Genomic DNA, 19,738 nt, shown 5'->3' with positions numbered 1-19,738 from the left:
AAGAAGATTAAAAATTCTAGGTGGTAACCAATAAAAATCATAATCACATAGAACAAATTATGACTCACCATAATACACCAGGTTTAAGCTCGATCTTTCCTGAGCTTGAGGAAGCATTACCATCCTGATGCGGTTGCGCTTGCTCTTGTTCATCTTGAATAGGTTGATCTTGGGTCATGTCTTGATCAACTTCTACGTGATTTTCATCTACACGTGGGACACTAGATGTGGGCTGTGTAGCACCACGACCAACACCGCGACCATTGCCTTTTGCATTTCTCATGAACCCTTTCATTTTAAAAAGAACTAAACATGTATTTGCTACACAGTCATGTTAGAGCTCACAATTCAATTTCTTAATGCCAAATGAGGATAATAATATTAAAGTAAGAAAATAAAGTTTTAATTTATTAACAACAAAGTTAAACCAGTAGAAAAAGAAAATCAATCCATAATAATAAAAAAAACTCATATGAAGCACACATTATAAACTACAATAAAAACATGGTAAATCCTTCGACAAATTAAAATTAAAAAAGGTAAATTGGCTTTTTCATCATCTCTGTGTTTCTTCATCATAACCATCATCATCATCATTATCATCTCTGTATTTCTTTATGATAATTATCATCATCATCATCATCATCATCTCTTAACTCTTCATTTTCTTCTTCTGATGATTCACTCTCTTCCCACTCTTCTTCTACTTCTTCCTCCTCTTCTTCCTCCTCCTCATCCTCCTCCTCCTCCTCTCCTAAATTATCCTCCTCCTCCTCCTCTCCTAAATTGTCCTACTCCATGTCATTCTCATCTTTGTCCTCATCGTCATCTGGATCACAAAGTGTGGGGGTCTCAACATCTTCAACCTGATAAAATGACTCGTCAATTGGAGCATCCACACTTGATCGAGCTTTAGTCTTAAAAACAGCCCACCACTGACTTTTATCATTTTTTAAGCTTGGATATGAGGTAAAATACACTTGATAAACTTGGTGTGCTAGCACAAAAGGATCATAAATGGGGTATTTCTTTGTATGGTTAACTTCAATCAGCCTATATTGTTCATGGATGTTCATACCATTCCATGAATCCATCCATTTACATTTAAACAATATTGTTTTATAGACATTTTGGGTGCCTAAGTATACTAATTCAATAACTTCCTCTAGGATGCCAAAATAGTCAATCTCCTCCTCACTTTGAACACTCACCCCATAATTCATAGTAGCCTTGTGCTTTCCATACTCAAAGGTGTGAAACCTGAAGCCGTTGATGTGAAATTGTCTCCATGTTTTAACTTGCCTCGACGGACCCATGGCAAGTGCACGAACTACTTCATCAGTTTCATTAGAATCAATAACCTAATTTGAAAATTGGAGTTTTAGTAAAATATTTTATACAATTGTATATTTATAAAAGAATAAGTATCAAAATGTTACATTATCCTGTAACCACTTGGAAAACTGAAGTGCATGCTTGCTCCATATATCATGTAGGTCGATACCAGGATAGGTTTGCATCATCACCTCCTCAAACTTCCTACAAACCTCCTAATATTAATTACATCATTTTATTAAATTTAAAATAATATCACTGGTTAATACTAATTGTATAAATTTTTACCTTTCATACTCTCCTAGCACCCCAGAATTCGAAAGTACATAATAGTGGGCATGCTTAATTTCTTTGTCATCTAGATACCTCGTATGACTACCTATGCCACGACCTTCATTAAATTTGAATAATTCGGGTAGAGTTGGATCTATTTCAACATCAATAACCATATTGCGTCCAAGATCTCTAGCTTTTCTATCAACGTGGGGTTGAAAATACAGAGTACAAAAGTTAGAAATCTCTTCAGTCAAATAAGCCTTACATATTGAACCTTCAACCCGTGCCTTATTACCAATTTTTTGTTTCAAGTGATTAAGAAATCTACAAAAGAAAATGTCAATGTGACAAATTATTATTTTATAATTTATTTTCATATAGAGAAACTTATAACAAAAAAAATTATTACCTCTTGAATGGATACATCCATCTATATTGAACCGGACCACCAACCTTTACCTCATATGGCAAATGTACCGGTAGATGTTCCATTGAATTAAAGAAGGCTGGAGGAAATATCTTCTCTAATTTGCATAAAATTTCGGGGATGTTCTTTTCAAGGCGGGTCACATCATCAGTTTTCATGGTGTAAGAGCATAAATCTCGAAAAAACTGGCTAATTTCAGTGATCGCTTTCCAAACATTGTTTGGAAGTAGCTCTTTCATTGCAACAGGAAACAATCTCTCCATGAACACATGACAATCATGACTTTTTATCCCATACAACTTATAAGCTTGCATATCAACACATCTACCCAAATCAGAAGCATATCCATCAGGGAACTTAAGACCTTTTATCCATTCACATATCACTTTGCGTTGTTCTTTATCTAGTGTGTATGGTGCTTTGGGAATGGTCCATTTCTCATCTCCACATTTAATGAGCTCCAAATTTCTCCTTTTACAATACAACTTTATGTCTTTACGAGAAGCTTCTGTATCAACTTTTCCCTTCTCATTCATTATGGTATTGATGAGTTGATCAAAAAAGTTCTTCTCAATGTGCATGACATCTAAATTATGCCGAATCAACAAATCCTTCCAATATGGAAGCTCCCAAAAGATACTTTGCTTATACCAGCCTTTCTTACCCTTTTTTGAACCCATTGAAGGGACGTTTGGCTCAAAGGTTTTCGGAATATTTCTCACTTGATTCAATAGTTGATGGCCCGTCAATATAGGGGGAGGAAGTCCGCTTTCTATCCTATTCTTGAAAAATGCTGTGCGATTTTTTCGAAAAGGATGATTATGGGGAAGAAATTGACGATGACTATCAAACCATGATACTTTGGAGCCATTCTTGAGCCAAAAGGATTTATTTTTGTCCATGCAATACGGACAAGCCAACTTTCCTGAAGTACACCAACCAGATAACATCCCATATGCAGGAAAATCACTAATGGTCCACAAAAGAGCAGCTCGTAGCTTAAAATTCTGCTTCTTAGACACATCATATGTCATTGCACCCACTGCCCATAAAGATTTCAATTCCTCGATCAAGGGTTGCATGTACACATCCAAGTTCCCTTTTGGATTTTTAGGACTAGGAATGAGCAATGCTAAGAACATAAATGGTTTTTTCATACACAACCACGGTGGCAAGTTGTATGGAGTAATGATAACTGGCCAACAAGAGTACTGACCCCCGAATTTACCATGTGCTGCGAAGCCATCTGTGCATAAACCCAATCGAACGTTACGAGGCTCGGTTGCAAAGTCCTTGTATGTTTCATCAAAATGTTTCCAAGCTTCACCGTCACTTGGATGAGCTAATGTTCCAGGAACTTTAGGGTTTTTTGAATGCCATTGCATATCTTGTGCAAGATTTGTCGTAGCATAGAGTCTTTGTAACCTTGGTGTGATCGGAAAATAGGTCAACACTTTAGCTGGCACACGTTTTCCTTGAGAAGTCAACTTGTAGCGTTGCCCCCCGCATTTCAAACACTTTTCAAGGTGCGCCTTATCCCTCCAAAATAACATCCAGCCCTTAGGGCATGCATGTATCTTCTCATGAGGAAGTTCAAGGCCCTTAACAACCTTTTTGGTTTCATAATATGTCTTCGTCATGGAATTTTTATTAGGAATTACTTCACTAATGAGAGATGCAAACTCATCAACACATCTATGGGGAAAGTTATACTCACACTTCAAGTTGGTTATCCTTGAAGCCATCTCTAAAACAGATAACCTACTTCCTTCATACAAAGGTTCTTGTGCTACCCTTAACATCTCAAAAAACTTGCTAGCTTGTGGATTGGGTTCTTCTTCAATATGCTCAAGCTCATCAGGAATTTCATCACAATCAATTGGCCCAAAAGCATCCATCACCATATCAACATAAGGATCTGTTGCATCATTTGTTTGTTCTAAACAAGCAAAATCTTCCCCATGGCAAACCCATTCAAATTAATCATCCATGAATCCTTTTTTGTACAAATGCTCTCTAACACTATCAACATCTAAATATGTCATATTTTTGCACTTAACGCATGGACATCTAATCTTTGTAGAACCTTGATAATCTTGGTGGTTCTTAGCAAAATCAATAAACCCCCGCACGCCATTTATAAATTCTTTCTTTAGTAATCTAGCTTCACATCTCTCATACATCCATTTTCGATTCGACCTATCCATGACCCTAACATTAAAATATTATGAGAATAAATCACAAAATGTTATTCAAGTAATAAATTCATTATATTAAATATTACTACATTTAGTGTATATATTTGTTAATTTCCTAAGTCCAAGCAATGATTTGTTGCAAGAAAACAAATTGTATGAGATTGTCACTCTAATGATAAGTAATAACTTTTGCCGTCAATATAATTCACAAAGTATAATAGTTGAATAAAATTCTTAAATCTAGAATAATGTATAGTATGCTATAATTCAGTAGTTGATCACAAGTACAATAAAACTACTAGAGTTTCAATACTAAATTAGAGTTTCAAACTTTCAATATATATACTATAAATAAAAACAAAGACAATGGATTTATTTCCTGCACAAAATTTAAAAGTAGGTTTCTTATGTAATATTGGAGACCATGTAAACTTCAATCATAAGCCAAAGCACGAGGGTATTACCTTAATCGTCTAGAGGCGAATAAAAAACACAGAAGTGCAGAATATGTGAATTAAGCTCCACGATCCACCAGGTTATCTTATTCTTGACCTCCTTCGATTATCACCCCGTACAATACGACCTACGTATAAACATAAATGAGAAAATGGTATAGAGTATAACAATCCATTTAGAATTATAGAATAAGTGTGCAATAATTTATGTAATTAAGAGGTTGAACCAAGATTGAGATGGGGTTATAAAAAAAGTCAAAAGATCATTATGTGTCACAGATAGAGTAAGATTAATCTTGATCAATAAATCGATCATATATAATATATAGATATAAAAAATTCTAAAAGTCTAGAAAAAGACATTTAACATAAAGCCTTAATTATATCCCACCAAAAAGAAAACGCAAGAAATTAAACATCATTATATCACTATATCAGCAGTAGCGTACTCGTGTACAATGCAAACAGAGATGATCACAATATTCACAATTACAAGAACAAGAGTCAATTTCAATACTTGCATATATAAATTTTATAACTAAAATTATAATATGTAAACTACAAACAATCACAATCTAAATAACTAGGGTTTAAATTTGGTTTTTTTATATTGTTTTTTTCTTAACAAAATTAATAAAACCACAACAATCAAAGATTGTAGATTGAACTCTAATCAAACAACACAAGGAGCAATAAATAACATAAAAAAACAAAAAAATTAAAAATACTTAGGGCACTGGGCACTGGGCACTTACTTCTTGTAGTTATTGAATTGTAACTATTGTATGTTCTCTTATTAAGTTGAGAAGAAAAAATAAGAGAGATTGCATAGGGATTGAGAAGCGAGAGGATGATGATGCTCAACGATGGTGAAAAAAAGCTCTAGGCACAGTACAATGCACGAAACACGGGAGTGAAACTGCAAGCACGCAACCACGACTCCACTAGATAGAAGAATTTGAAAACAACGACTGAGGAATAAAACGTGGAAGAAAAGAAAAGAAATAAATTGTGAAAAAAAAGGGCTTAAACCAGCTTTTTTTTTTATTAAAAAAATAATGATTGGTCAATACATTAAATTGTCATTCATTAATTTATTTTAATGTAAAGAAACCTTAAAATATTTTACTTAATATGAGAAGAATTTCTATAAAAAAAATTCAATATAAAAAAAAATTATCTGATTACAATTCTATAATAATACTAGCTTAATAAAAAAAAGTAAAAAGATATTTGTATTGGATTCGTATTTAATGCTATTAATTTGGCATTCAAAGTATATCTCTTCATATAAAATAATACGGAGTATAAGACTTTTTTTTCTTTGATTATATAAGGTGATCTTGTATTAACTTTTAGAACTTTAGTCTAGATATATCTATTCTGGTCCATAAATATCCATCATTCTACAAATATAGAATATAAGTAAAATATAATTATGTGAGATCTACTTATTATATGTATACCAATCTATATTTTTCAAAATGTCTAGTTCTTACATTTTTTAGAGATACAAAACATTAAATATAGGTAAATTTTTATATGTGGTTACGTTGTCCACACCGTGTGGCTAGTTTTACTCGATCGAGTTTCTTGGTTAAGAGTTACTCGAGTTACTCGGTTATGGGTTACTTTAGGGGTTCGGTCAGGAGTTACTCAAGTTACTCGGTTAGAGGTTGCTTGAGGGGTTCGGTCATTGTGTTGTAATGAAATTGTATCTTAACTATTTTTTAAACTTACCATCTTGTATAGGGATGGCAATGCGTCTTTTATTATTTTGAAGTAGTAGTTAGTTATAAAGTTATAGTATATATACAAAATTATAAAAAATTAATAAAAATCATAGTTAGACCCGACCCAGGCCCGACCAATTGTCATCCCTAATCTTGTACATATAGGTCTGGCAAGAGTAGGGTGGGGAAATAGTTAAAGCTAGCCTAATTATATTGGTTTCAACATATGTTAATGTCTCCATGCAATCAATAGCTTTTGGACACTCCATATACTTCGTATCTTTCAGCAAGTATATAATCTATTCCTAATAAATCACAACAATAAGTATGTAGAATGTCTTGTATGGACCTTGTCTACACTAAAATTTTTGTTGACCCAGTATTATTTAACACTCCCAAACAATTTAATGACATTCGAGATGACATAATTTAGATGATTTAATAATCTTGTTGAGAGCCATATTTTGAATGATATAGTTGCATTTTGAATAATTTAGTCGGTTGATATAATTATCTTTTGGATGATATAATTATCTTTAAAATGATATAATTTTTATTTTATAGTTTTTTTATAAATACATTTACTTTTTGAACAATACATTTACATTGAGAATAATATAGTCAGTTTCTGAATGATATAATCACTTTTGGGTGATAAATGTACACCTTCATAATAATGTTATAATCAATTTTTGTATAATATAATCACATATCTATTGATATAAAAGATGGTACGTAGTATGTACAACAAGTTAGGGCTTGTTCACATTTACTTAATATAAGTTTGGTTCAGTTCAGTTCAGCTCTAAGCTAATCAGTTCAGTTCAATTCAATTCAGTTCAGTTCAGCTTCGATCAGTTCAGTTTAGTTCAATTCTTAATTTTTATCTCTCATAAAATATTCATTTCAGCTCAATTTAGTTCAGTTCAGCTCCAATCAGTTCAGTTAAGTTCTATTCAGCTCCAATCAGTTCAGTTCAGCTCAATTTAGTAAATGAGAACATGCCCTAGGTCTGTTCACATTTACTAAACTAAGTTGAAATGAATTGATTGTAGTTGAACTGAATTGGACTTAACTGAATATTTTATGTGATAGAAAAAATTAGGAGCTAAACTGAAGTGATTAAAGTTGAACTGATCTAAACTGAACTGAACTGAACTAAAATAAACTGAACTGAAATAATTAAGCTGAAATGAACAGGCCTTAAATCTATTTATACAGGTCAATCATAAAAGTAGTTACTAACATTGCACAAAAAAAAATATTTATAAAGGTCAATCATAAAAGTAGTTACTAACAATGCACAAAAAAATTATACCAATAATTGCACATGTTGCGACCATTAGTCTCCCACAATTGACAAGAGTCCACTTTAGAAAGTAATAATGATCAGAGATAATCGCAAAATTTGCGACTATGTAGCAACCGACTCAACAACAAATGCAAAATTTCTCATCAGTCATCACAACAAGATCACCTTTTAGCTACTGTTAATAAGAGGGTCGCAAACATCAGTCGCAAAACTTGCGACTATTAGTCTCCCTTAGTCGCAAGATTACATTTTAGCGACTAATAAAGATGTAGTTGCAAACTTTGGTCGCTAATTCTGCGACAATGCAGCGACCAACCATAAACTAGTCGCAAAATTTTCGACTACTAGTCTTTATTGGTCGCAATATAACACTTTAGCGACTAACAATGCCGTAGTTGCTACATTCAGTCGCTGAATTTGCGACCACGTAGCGACCAACCCTAAAATAGTCGCAAACATTGCGACTACAAGTCTCTGTTGGTCGCAATATTATATTTTGGCGACTAATATTATGACGGTCGCAAAAATCAGTCGCTAAATAAAGATTTTCTTGTAGTGTAGAATAGTCAACACTGCTTACCATTAAAAGATGTTCATTAGTATAGAATAATAAATATATATATATATATATATACCAAAAATAAACCTAAAACCTCTTAAAATGTAGTAGGGTAAGCTAGGGTCGATCCCACAAAGAACTGGATTATAAAATAATTACTTATGTAAGCTAGAAACCCCTGTTTTGATGATAAATTAAAGAGAAATATACACATACTAAACAAAATAATAAATAATAAAACTAAGAGTTTAACAAAATCAAGTATAATGAAATAGGGATCGAATAAAAGATATATTGCATTGGAGTATAAATTATTGATCATCGAATTATACGTATTACGTTTATATCTTAATGTTAACCAATAAACAAAAACAGGCATTCAAAACTTCCCTTAATTACAAACTAGTGAGTATCTTGGGCGTTGCTCGGAGTTACTACTTCTATAGTTGTGCAACTGCTAATCTTTAAAAACATCTAATATTTTGAATGTAGTATGTGTCTTCAATACTTTGTAGTGAGTATAATATTATTTATTGTGCAAGGTGAAATAATAATTGACAATTAGCCAAGATGGTTAAACAATAACCTTTCTTCTAAGAAGTCAAGTGTTCGAACCTTCTCATCATCCATATATATTTTTCCAATATAGTTGAGACAACATGGAGTATTGTTGGTTATGTGGATGATGTGGCATATTGAGGTGTTGAGTGGCTGACGTGGCATAATAAGAAGTTGATTAAGTGACGTGGCAAAATGAAGGGGCCTACGTGGCGTATATACAAATTTAGTAACGCCTTTTAATAGATTAACTAGTGTGTGTCCCGGGCGATGCCCCGGATTGCTAGTTTGTACTTCTTTAATTTGATAATTATGTTTAACTGTTGCATAGCTAGTGTGTGATTTGGGTGTTGTCTCGGTTTTTTTTTTCTTCATATGTATTTATTTTCTAATTTTGTGAAAAATAAATAAATTAAATAACCTCTAATATAAAAAGAATATATAATGTTAAATATGTGAAATTTATAACACTAATAGAAGTTGGTTGAGATGGTAAGTGTGTAGCATTTATTTGTTTGAGATTGAGGGTTCGAATCTAGATATAACCATATTTTATTAATTTTGTTAAATGAAGTCGTAAGCTTACGTGTCGTTGACGTGACATTGTGACATGTTTTCATATACGTTGAAGAGTGCCACGTGGCACTGTTCTTTTGAAAGGAACGCCTTTTAATATATAGTATAGATATAGATAAACCAAACAAGCTCTCTCGGAGTATTGTCTAACTAACTAATAATCTAGAACAAGCTCTCTAGACTTGATTAATTAGCAGCATTAATAATAAGGAAGTAGTTAACTTAAGCCACAAATCTCATAAGCTCATAATTGTGCAACTCAAAGGGTTGTCAATCTTAGGTATTACGAAAAGTTTTAGTCACCAATCATACTCTTAATCACTACTAAGGGTATCAACTAGTACATTACGGATCACAAGTTAATACTTTAGCAATTAAACTAGCAAATTACACTAAAAATGGTCGGTCTAAAATAAAATCTCACTAGTTCATAATAATCAAACGGAGAATCAACCCAATTAATAAATAAAACATAATGCTCAAGAAATATAACAATCTATACTCACAACCATATAATCCAAGAGAAGCTATTGTGTCAGTCCAGACTGACGAAATGTTTCGTCAGTTCGAACGGACGAAATATGGATTTTTGATGTTCTCAATTGGCAGAATGATATTCTCTATTGGCTGGATGATATCCTTTATTAGCTATATGATATCCTTTATTGGCTGGATGATATCCTTTATTGACTGGATGATATTTCTACTACCTGGTTGATAATATCTATTTGCTGGATGGTATCTTCTATTAGCTGGATGATATCATATAACCAATAGAGGATATCATCCAACCATGATATCATATAGCCAATCATCTAACTTAAAAATTTAAATGATATAACAACCTCACAAATTGATGATTAATAATTCAAAAAATGAAGAATAATAAATCTAATTGATCATTTAATTCAATTACACATTAATCAATGAACATATCCCCTGCTTCTCACACTACCTCACTATCCACCCGAACCACCACCAACAACGCCAACAACAATCGCCGAACCTCCAACACCAAGCAGCAGCCACAATTAGCAGACCGGCCACCGAACCACCGCCGACAGCCTAGTTTGAATATTAGCCCGTAAGAAGCTCTAGGAGGACAGGTGTTGTTGCGACGGAGTAGAGGATTGGAGATTGTCGTTGCAATCTCCATTGATGCATCAAATTGAGTTCGAACTAATTCATGAGTATCCTCCATTGTTATGGATTGGAGAAGATTAGAAGAGAGAGAAAATGGAGAAATTTAGAGAAATTTGAGGAGATAAAAAATGGGAGGTGTTTAAAAGGTGAGGGAGGAGAGAGAAAGTGTAGTAAAAGTGATGAGTGAGAGTGTTGGTCTTCTCCTAGCCGTACAAACAATATAGTTTGTGATAATTCATTACTTAATATATCTACCTACCCTTAAGAAGTTTATCCTGACATACCAGCAGTTGAGGTTATCATAATAGAAAACATAAAATTCATAATCAACTAATTAACAAAGCAAATAAATCAAAATAAAACTTGTAAATAAATTAGGCCCCGTTCTTTAGAGCTAATATGCTCTACTCTACTTAAAAATAATAATTAATATTGAATTATTATAATAATTATTATTATTTAATAATAATAATAATAATAGTAAATAATTAATATTAATAATTATAATTATAATAAGTAATATTTAATAATAATAATAGTTACAATAATAATGATAATAATTTTAATAATTTTTATTATTAATGAAAATAATATTATTAAGTATTTTTTATAATAAAAATTAATATTTAAAGATAATAACTAATATTGAAAGATAATAATAATTAATAATAATAATCATAATAAGTAACTAATATTAAATAGTAGTAGTAATAATAATAATAATAATAATAATAATAATAATAATAATAATAATAATAATAAATAATTAATATTTAATAAAAATAATTATAATAATAAAAATTAATATTTAATAATAATATGTAATGATTACAATAACAATGCAACAATAATAATAATGATAATAATAATAGTAATAATAATAATAATAGTACTTACAATAATAATAATAATAATAATAATAATAATAATAATAATAATAATAATAATAATAATAATAATAATAATAATAATAACAACCTCTTATTTCATCTTTATGGGAAGCGTATATGAATATAGAACATAGTTGCCTTATAGAAAATTCAATAGAAATTTTGAGTATATACAGTGGTGAATCTAACATTTTATATAAATGTGTTCAAATTAAATCAAAATTTAATAAATTATATTATAATTATTTATAAATTAACAAATTATATGAACTACGCATATATTATATAATACATTATTTACACATATAATTATTAATATTGATAGATTAATCATAATCTTATATCATTTTTTTCTCATGGTTTTTCTTGAGACGTCCAAAGATGGTATATCTTTCCTCGTATATCTTTGGTGACACACACACACACACACACACACACACATATATATATATATAATATATATATATATTAGATTTGAGGTCACCACAAAAGCTTCCCATGGAGTAGAGAAACATTATGTAATCCCCCACATTTTCAATTTAGTAATAATGTATTTATTTAGTATTTATTTTACAAATATTTCTATACTTTTCTATTTTTTTATTTTATAAGTATGAATTTTATTTGAGGTAAAGTATTAAGATTTTAATTATTTTCAAACTAGAACTACTAAGTTGTGATTTAAATTCTAAGCCTTCTTAACTCACTAGCTCAAACACTTAGTTCCTCTTATTCAAGCCCAAATTGCAAGTTCCTACTCCTAATTCTACTTGGGTTAAGAATTTAGGCCCAACTTTTATAAAAAAAAAAAACCCACCTTAATTCCCTTACTTTTCTCCTCCTTCTCACGTTAAAAAAAAAAGAGAGAAAGCTTTCATTTTTCTCCTCCTTCCTTCTGATTTCACGAACACACAAAGAGAAAAAAAATCCTTCGAAGCCCTGCTGCCACCACCGGCACCACCTCCTTTGCAGCCGTTGGCCTCCTTCTCCCCCCCCCCCCTTATTTCTCTTCCTCTTATTTCTTGTTATTTTGATTAAAGCTTCAATTTTTATTTGTTTTCAATTATAAAATTATTGTTATTAGGCTTTGATAGTATGTATAATTTACAAAAGATTATAAATTTATACGTTTTGTATGTTTAAATTATTATATTAATTTTCAGATTTGGGTATGTATGAATTTAGGGTTTAAAGTGTTGATTTTTCATGTTTTAAGGCTTAATAACGTACTAAACACGTTACTTAATTATTCTATGTTCAAAGTATGTCAAAGTATGATTATTTTGGTTGTATATTAATTTTCAGATTTATTAAAGTTTCAATTTTTATGGACAAGTAGTGTTAATTTCATGTTTTATGCTTCTAAACCTATAAAATAATTATTGTGGGTATTTTGTGATTGAAAAAGCTTTGAACTTTATATTCTAACTTTAAAAATAATTTTCAGATTTCATACCTTTTATTTTGAAGCCTCTAATTGCATTGAATTGATATTGATGAGTGACATTTATGGCACTCATTTGATGCTTTTTGTAGTTAGTTTCTCTATTTTATGCATTTTCTAGTTTACTTGTTATTTTTCCCTTTTACTTGCTTTTTATCCTTTGTTTGTAGGTTGTGATTGATTGTCCAAGAATTCCCGAGCTTCCTCTCCATGGTCTTTCATTGTTTTTCATGCCTAATGCTTATGCAAATAGTTTCAAGTCAAAGGGGGATCCAAGGAGCATGCTTCAAGGCCTTGTATATGCTCTTCTCATGGCTTATATTCTTCAAGAATTCCAAGGAAGTTGCTGCCTACCTTGTCCTCCATCATCATCATCTAGGATGTGTGCACCACTTGAGCTAGGACGAAGAGAAGAAGAGGGGCTACCCAGTTTGGTGCGGGCGCACTCGGGGAGTGTGCGGCCGCACATTAGTCGAGTGCGGCCGCACACCTGGTGCATGCGGGCGCACCTTTCTGGGTGTGTTTCCCGTGCGCGCCACTCTCTCTCCTATGTACGACCGCACCGGCGTGGGTCTATTTTTGGGTGTCAATACCGACCTCCTCTTTGTATATATAGTTATTTCCTTCTATTTTTGGATAAGCTTGACATTAGAATTCATATTGTTTGTTTTTTATTAGAATTTTAGAGAGGGAAACTCAAGGATTGAAGAGAGAGAAACTCATGGTTTTTGGTTGATTGTTCAAGAATTCTTCATTGTAATTGATCTTTAGATCAAAGTTTGTAAGGATCTTCTTCTTGATTTCAATACAATGCAAGTTTGATTTTAGTTGATTTCATTTGTTTTCCATATTATTGTTGATTGATTGAAGTTTGTTAGATGTTGATTTTTGATTGATTGTTTATTTGATCTTTGATTTCAAGTATGTTGATGATGAAATTGATGATTAGTGTAGTTTTGATCTTAATTTCCATGGCTAGTGAGTAGTTTTCTAGCTAGGGAAATGGTGAAGCATGTTTGAGTGATGGATTAGAGTAATTTGGGGATAATTGATGGAGTTGATGATATGATTAAATTTGGTTGATAATTCATGTGCATGTGTGTGATTGATTGAAGCTTGGCCATCTTTAATTGTTGCACTAGATTGCATTGTAAGCTTGCTATGATACGGACCATTGATTAGTGACTTGCAATTTCTCGATTGAGGTGCCTTGTGACGTTTCCTAGGTAGTGTTTAGTGTAGTTGACGCTAGTTAGACCTCTAGGAGAAATATCTTGGTATGCTCTTTTGGATACATGATTGATCTTCCTTCATATCACTTGACTTAGTTAGTTTGACCTCCCAAATTACCATTCTCCATTACAATTACATGTGGATCCATTACCCTAGTGTCTTTTATATTGATTTTATACAAGTTCTTTGCATCATTTAGCTCTAGCTCTAGTTTCTACTATAAACCCCATATTTGACTTCGGAGTAGCTTGACTTAGGTAATATACATTCAACCTCCATTCCTTTGGGTTCGACCTTGACTTACCACTACACTTCATAGGGGTTAGTTGAGTTATAAATTTTGTTTGATTGGGTGGGGTGGTAGCCCAACGACCTACCGTTCTTCATCCCATCAAAATGGCGCCGTTGCCGGGGAATGGTGCTTTGAGTGCATGTTGTTGTTGAGTCTATTCCACTTTATTTGCAAAATACAAAAAGATTTTACACTTTAGCCTACACTTGTAGCTGTGCTACTAATATTTTCTTTGAGTTTTGTATACATAGGTCCCGAGATCGCTCAATTGTTCCCTTTGATCCGGAGATTGAAAGAACTCTCTCAAGGAGGAGAGTAGCAAACAAGACACTGGATTATAGTTCTTCAAGCGAAGAAGAGATTGAACAAGAGCAAGTCATGGGAGAACATCCAAGAGTTGCCTTGAAAGAATTGGGAGTGCCCGGTGCATATAGGTTCGAGAGCGGCATAGCTCCACCTACAACACCGGCAAACGATTTTGAAATTTGGCCGGCAATGATCACCCTAATTGAGAGGAGACAATATAGTGGGGCTAAGAATGAGAGCCCATTGAACCATCTTAAGGAGTTTGAAAAATATTGCAACACAATCAAGGTTAATGGAGTGTCTCAAGAGTTTATCCGCCTTAAGTTGTTCCCTTTCTCTCTCATAGGAAGATCTTTGGAATGGCTAGACAAAGAGGTGAAGCCCAATTCATTGAGAACGTGGGATGATGTCACTAAAGCTTTCTTGTCCCGTTTCTATCCTCAAAAGAAAACGGCGGAGGCAAGGGCTTTAATTAAAGGGTTCAAGCAAAAGCCAAATGAGAGTCTTTATGAAGCATGGGAAAGATTCAAGGAGTATCAAAGAGAATGTCCTCACCACGGAATTCCAACATACCAAGTGATCCAAATCTTCTATGGTGGTTTGAGTCCTCAAGGCAAATCATGTCTTGATGGAGGGGCCGGTGGTCCTATCATGAACAAGACCGAAGAAGAAGTTGTGGACATAATAGAGGATGTGGTGACTTACTATAGAGATTGGCAAGATGGGGAAAGAGATTCTTCAAGCAAGCAATCTTCGTTGTATTCGGTGGACCATCTCAATGCCATCAACAATCTTTCCTCTCAAATGACAAACTTGGGAAAGGAGGTGACCGCAATCAAAGCCAAGTTGGAGAGTGTTTCTTCCTCTTCTCAAGCTTCAAATCTTCCCTCCCAATTTAAGGGGAGAGGTACTTCTTCTAACTCTCAAACCCCTCCCACTTCACATAATATGCCTATGGGATGTTTGTTTTGTGATGCATGTGGATCATATGATCATGACTCTAGCAATTGCAATAATGAATGTGTTGATGAGTTTGATAACAATGAGTGTGAGCATGTGAATTTTGTGTCAAACAACAATGTTCAAAGGTTTGATAATCAAAGAGGCCAATGGAATAGGAATTACCAAAACCAAGGCAATTTTGACAACTATAATCATGGTGGTGGTTATAGGAACCAAGGGAATCAAGGTTCTCGTGGTAACCATAATAACCAAGGTTATAGTGGCCAAAATTAAAGCCAAAATTATGGTAATCAAAACCAAGGCTATGGTAATCAAAACCAAGGTTATGGAAACCATAACCAAGGTAATGGTAACCATAATCAAGGTGGTGGTAACCATAATCAAGGTTATGGTCAAAATCAAAATAGGGGTACTTGGAACAATCAAGGAAGGGGCAATTTTCAAAACAATGCTCAAAGAGGTCCCCCACCCGGATTTGTTCCAAAGACTCAAGGTGAAAATTCCTATTCACAGCCTTCTTCTCCTAGGACTAATTTGGAAGAATTGATTGATAATCAAACCAAGATCATTAACACCTATATGGCGGTTAGTGATAAGAAGTTCAATGAAATGATGACTCACAATAAGATGCTTGAGACTCAAATAACCCAACTAGCAAACACTCTTAAGGATTATGCTAGTCTTTCTTCTTTACCTTCCCAAGGTGTTGAACCGAAGAAACTCGTGTATTCTATTGCCACTAGTGGTGGGAATGACCTTAGTGAGGGAGTTTCTTGTTCAATGGAGGGAGAAGATGAGAGTGGTGCTATGGAGAATGAAGTTGAGAGGGTTGAGTCTAAGGAAGTTTATTGTGAGGATGAGGAAAAAGAAGAAAGTGTTGTTGAAAAGATGTGTGAGGAAAAGAGATTTCCCGATCTACCATACCCCCCAAAATTCTTGAGATTCAAAAGGGATGAGCAATTTGGGAAGTTCCTTGAAGTTCTTAAGGAAGGTCATGATTCCACACCCTCTACCGAGCCAATTCCCGAAATGCCTAAGTACTCCAAGTTTCTTAGGGAGATACTAGAGGAGAAGGAAGATTGTAATGAGGGCAATTCGGTGGAAGGAGGGAAGTGTTTTAGTGCTCTTGTCCATGGTGAGCTTCCGGAGAAAATGGAGGATCCGGGAAACTTTTCAATTCCTTGCAAGATCAAGAAGATGATGTTTGAGAATGCTTTATGTGATCTAGGGGCTAGTGTGAAATCATGCCCTATTCGGTTTTCAAAAGACTTGATCTAGGTGAGCTTCAACCATCTAATATAACCCTTCAATTGGCCAATCGCTCTATTAAACTTCCTAAGGGGAGAGTTGATGATGTCCCTCTTAAGATTGGAGAGTTTGTTTTTCCCGTAGATTTTGTGGTTTTGGAGATTGAGGAAGATGAGCATATTCCAATCATTCTAGGGGGACCTTTCTTAGCTACATCGGGAGCTTTAATAGATGTGAAAGGAGGCCGCATTACTTTGAGATGTGGAAAGCTAGAAGAGAGTTTTAAGTTGAAACCAATGCATGAGTCTCTATCTTGTGTGCAAGATATAGCATGTGCTAGTCTTTCTCGTTCTATTGATGATGTGTGCATGGTTGATTCTTCTACTAACAATGCTCTTGAGAATGTTGATGATGTTTTTGCAAGTTTTGATAGCATGAAGGTTAGTGAAGAAGAAATTGTGATTCCAAAGCTAAAGGATGAGAAGGAAATTGAGGTTCCAAATTGGTTCAAGCTTAATTCTCAAGATGAAGAGAAAGCTTCTATGGTTAAGGCTGTTGAAGTCAAGCCGAAGAAAAAGGCTCGTGATTCGAAGAAATTGAGAAAAAGAAAGAAGTTGAGAAAAAAGAAAAATGAATTTGAGAAGAATTTTGTGGAGGTTTCATCAAGCAACAACGAGAAGTTGTTCAAGATTGAAGAAGATCTTGCTCTTTCAACTACCTTGAAGAAGGTGGTGTTCTTTGACCCTCCATGATTTGGAGGAAGGGTCGAGCTTAGGACCTTAAGCAAGCGCTTCCCGGGAGGTAACCCAGAGATTCTAACCTTTCCTTTAGATTTTTGAATTTTCTTATTTTTGTTTCTTTTATTACTTTGTGTTTTCTTTCACTTTTCTACTTGTTTGGAATTTTAGGATGAATTTTGCGAGATTGGATTTCTACAAGAATGCATGGTGAATGGAAGGTGTTCGTAGCACATATCATATTTTGTTCGATTCTAATCGAAATTTGAGGTAAAAGGGGTAAGAATTTTAGAGAGGTAAGATAGGAAATTCATGTTTTGAAAGTTGGAGGAAATTGATACTTAGTGAATTTTTGTGGTGAGCACATGAATTTTCAACTTTGAGATCTTTGAAAATGATTTTAGCTACTGCCTATGGTGTTCCTCATCACCATCATGATTCATGTGCGCACCCAAATAGGCAGTAAGTATCAAAAATAAGAGAAAAAAGAAAAAAATCGGAGATGCACAGCAAGGTGCGGCCGCACACGAGGTGTGTGCGGGCGCACACCCTGCGAGTGCGGGCGCACCAGCAGCAGGTGCGGCCGCACGTCCTGCTGCCGTGCCCCTTATCTTCTTTCCTCCTTCTTCTTTCCTTCATTTCATCATCCTTCATCTTCTACCTCACGAACAACCCCCTCAAACCCTCCTCCTTGTGCGCACCTCAAACCTCCTCATTCACCATCTAAAATCCCTCAATTCTTCCTAAAATCACTCCATTTTCACTCAAAATCACTCACAAACCTTCCTACACTCAAAATTCCTCACAATTTGACCCAAATTTCACTCGCTCTCTCTCCTACGCTTGGTGACCGAAAATTGGGGCTTTTGTTTGGGATTGCAATTGGTGGCTCAAATTTGGTTAATCTTGCTTCTTTTATGGTATAATCACTAATCCTTGCTTTAATTTTGTCAATTATATCATAATTTTGCATAGATTGAAATTTTGTATGAGCATGAATAGTGTAGTATGGGTTTTGTGATTTTTGATGCTTGATCTTGATATTGGATGTGATTTTGTGATGTTTATTGATTGATTTTGCATAACATTGTATTGTTTGTTGATTTTGTAGCGATTCTCATCATCTTTGGTTGATAAATTGTGAGTTGGATTTTTGGAATTTGGGTAGTATGTTGTGATTGTTGGTATTGGTCTCTTGGTTGCTCTTGAATTGTTTGAAAGGAGTTTTTCTTGGATTATTGGTGTTGTTGATTGGTTTGGAACTGGTTTTGTTGGAAGGAAGTGTGAAATTGAAATTTGGTGAATTTGGTAGTAAGTGGTGATTTTGGGTGTGGTCTTCTTGGTTCTTTGGTTTTGCTTTTTGATCATTGTTGGTGAACTTTCTCAAAGCCTCAAACATGTCTAAATACCTAAAGAAACTCACCAAGAAAAGAAAAACCGATGTTATCATCGATGAACCTCACCCAAGTACTTCTTTAAGGCCAAGTACTTCATCTAAGCCAAGTACTTCAAACCCCTCTTCCTCTCAAACACGACCACCAACCTCTCTTCCCAAAAAGAAAAATTTCACCAACGAGCAAAAGACCTTCTACCAACTGTTGAAGGAAGAGAGAACCCTCAAACTAACCCGCCATTATCTCCAACATGACATGGTAAAATTGGGGATAGATGATGATGTGCGGTCTTTGCTCTTGAACCTTCGAATGGGTTCTTTCATCAACAATGTCTATCGCACCTACAAGGAGCCAACGTTGGAGTTCTTGGCTACCTTGGAGCTTGTGCCCTTGGGAGGGCAATATCGGGTGCGATTCCAAATATTCAACCATGCATGTCTTCGATCATTCCTTGGAAGAGTTCAACACGGCTTTGGACTTTGATCCCCATGGGGATATTTTGAACGTTGAACACTATATCTTCCCGGAGTACGACCACAACTCTTGGTGGGAAGACATCTCGGGTGGTAATGAATTCATCACCAACAGGGCTAAAATTTCCTCGGTGTACCAACCTTGCCTTAGGGTTGTGCACCGCCTTTTGGGCTATGTGGTATTTC

At 34.1% G+C, this 19,738-nt stretch overlaps 1 protein-coding gene and 1 non-coding gene across 2 annotated transcripts; both read right to left on the bottom strand.

The window, feature by feature from the left end:
* Nucleotides 1-791: 791 nt before the first annotated feature.
* LOC145600521 (uncharacterized) lies at nucleotides 792-3,942 on the bottom strand. Its single transcript, XM_081656405.1, has 4 exons — nucleotides 2,021-3,942; nucleotides 1,624-1,935; nucleotides 1,440-1,539; nucleotides 792-1,361 (listed from the first exon to the last, which is right to left on the bottom strand). Exons 1-4 carry the CDS (start codon nucleotides 3,940-3,942, stop codon nucleotides 792-794), a joined length of 2,904 nt encoding a protein of 967 aa, XP_081512531.1.
* An 11,252-nt stretch (nucleotides 3,943-15,194) lies between these two features.
* LOC145603213 (small nucleolar RNA R71) lies at nucleotides 15,195-15,300 on the bottom strand. Its single transcript, XR_014104744.1, has one exon. It is a non-coding gene; the product is annotated as a small nucleolar RNA R71 (small nucleolar RNA).
* Nucleotides 15,301-19,738: the final 4,438 nt, after the last annotated feature.

This window comes from Chenopodium album, chromosome 21 (assembly GCF_948465745.1).
Source record: "Chenopodium album chromosome 21, dcCheAlbu1.1, whole genome shotgun sequence".
NCBI lineage: Eukaryota > Viridiplantae > Streptophyta > Magnoliopsida > Caryophyllales > Amaranthaceae > Chenopodium > Chenopodium album.
Note: the sequence above shows the minus strand (reverse complement) of the source record. Positions and strands in the feature narration are given on the sequence as shown.

Coding starts and splice junctions, on each gene's coding strand:
- LOC145600521 (XM_081656405.1), bottom strand. CDS start 3,942: ATGGTGATGGATGCTTTTGGGCCAATTGATTGTGATGAAATTCCTGAT. Junction 1,936..2,020: donor TGGATGTATCCATTCAAGAG/GTAATAATTTTT, acceptor TTTCTTTTGTAG/ATTTCTTAATCACTTGAAAC. Junction 1,362..1,439: donor CCAAGTGGTTACAGGATAAT/GTAACATTTTGA, acceptor TTTTCAAATTAG/GTTATTGATTCTAATGAAAC.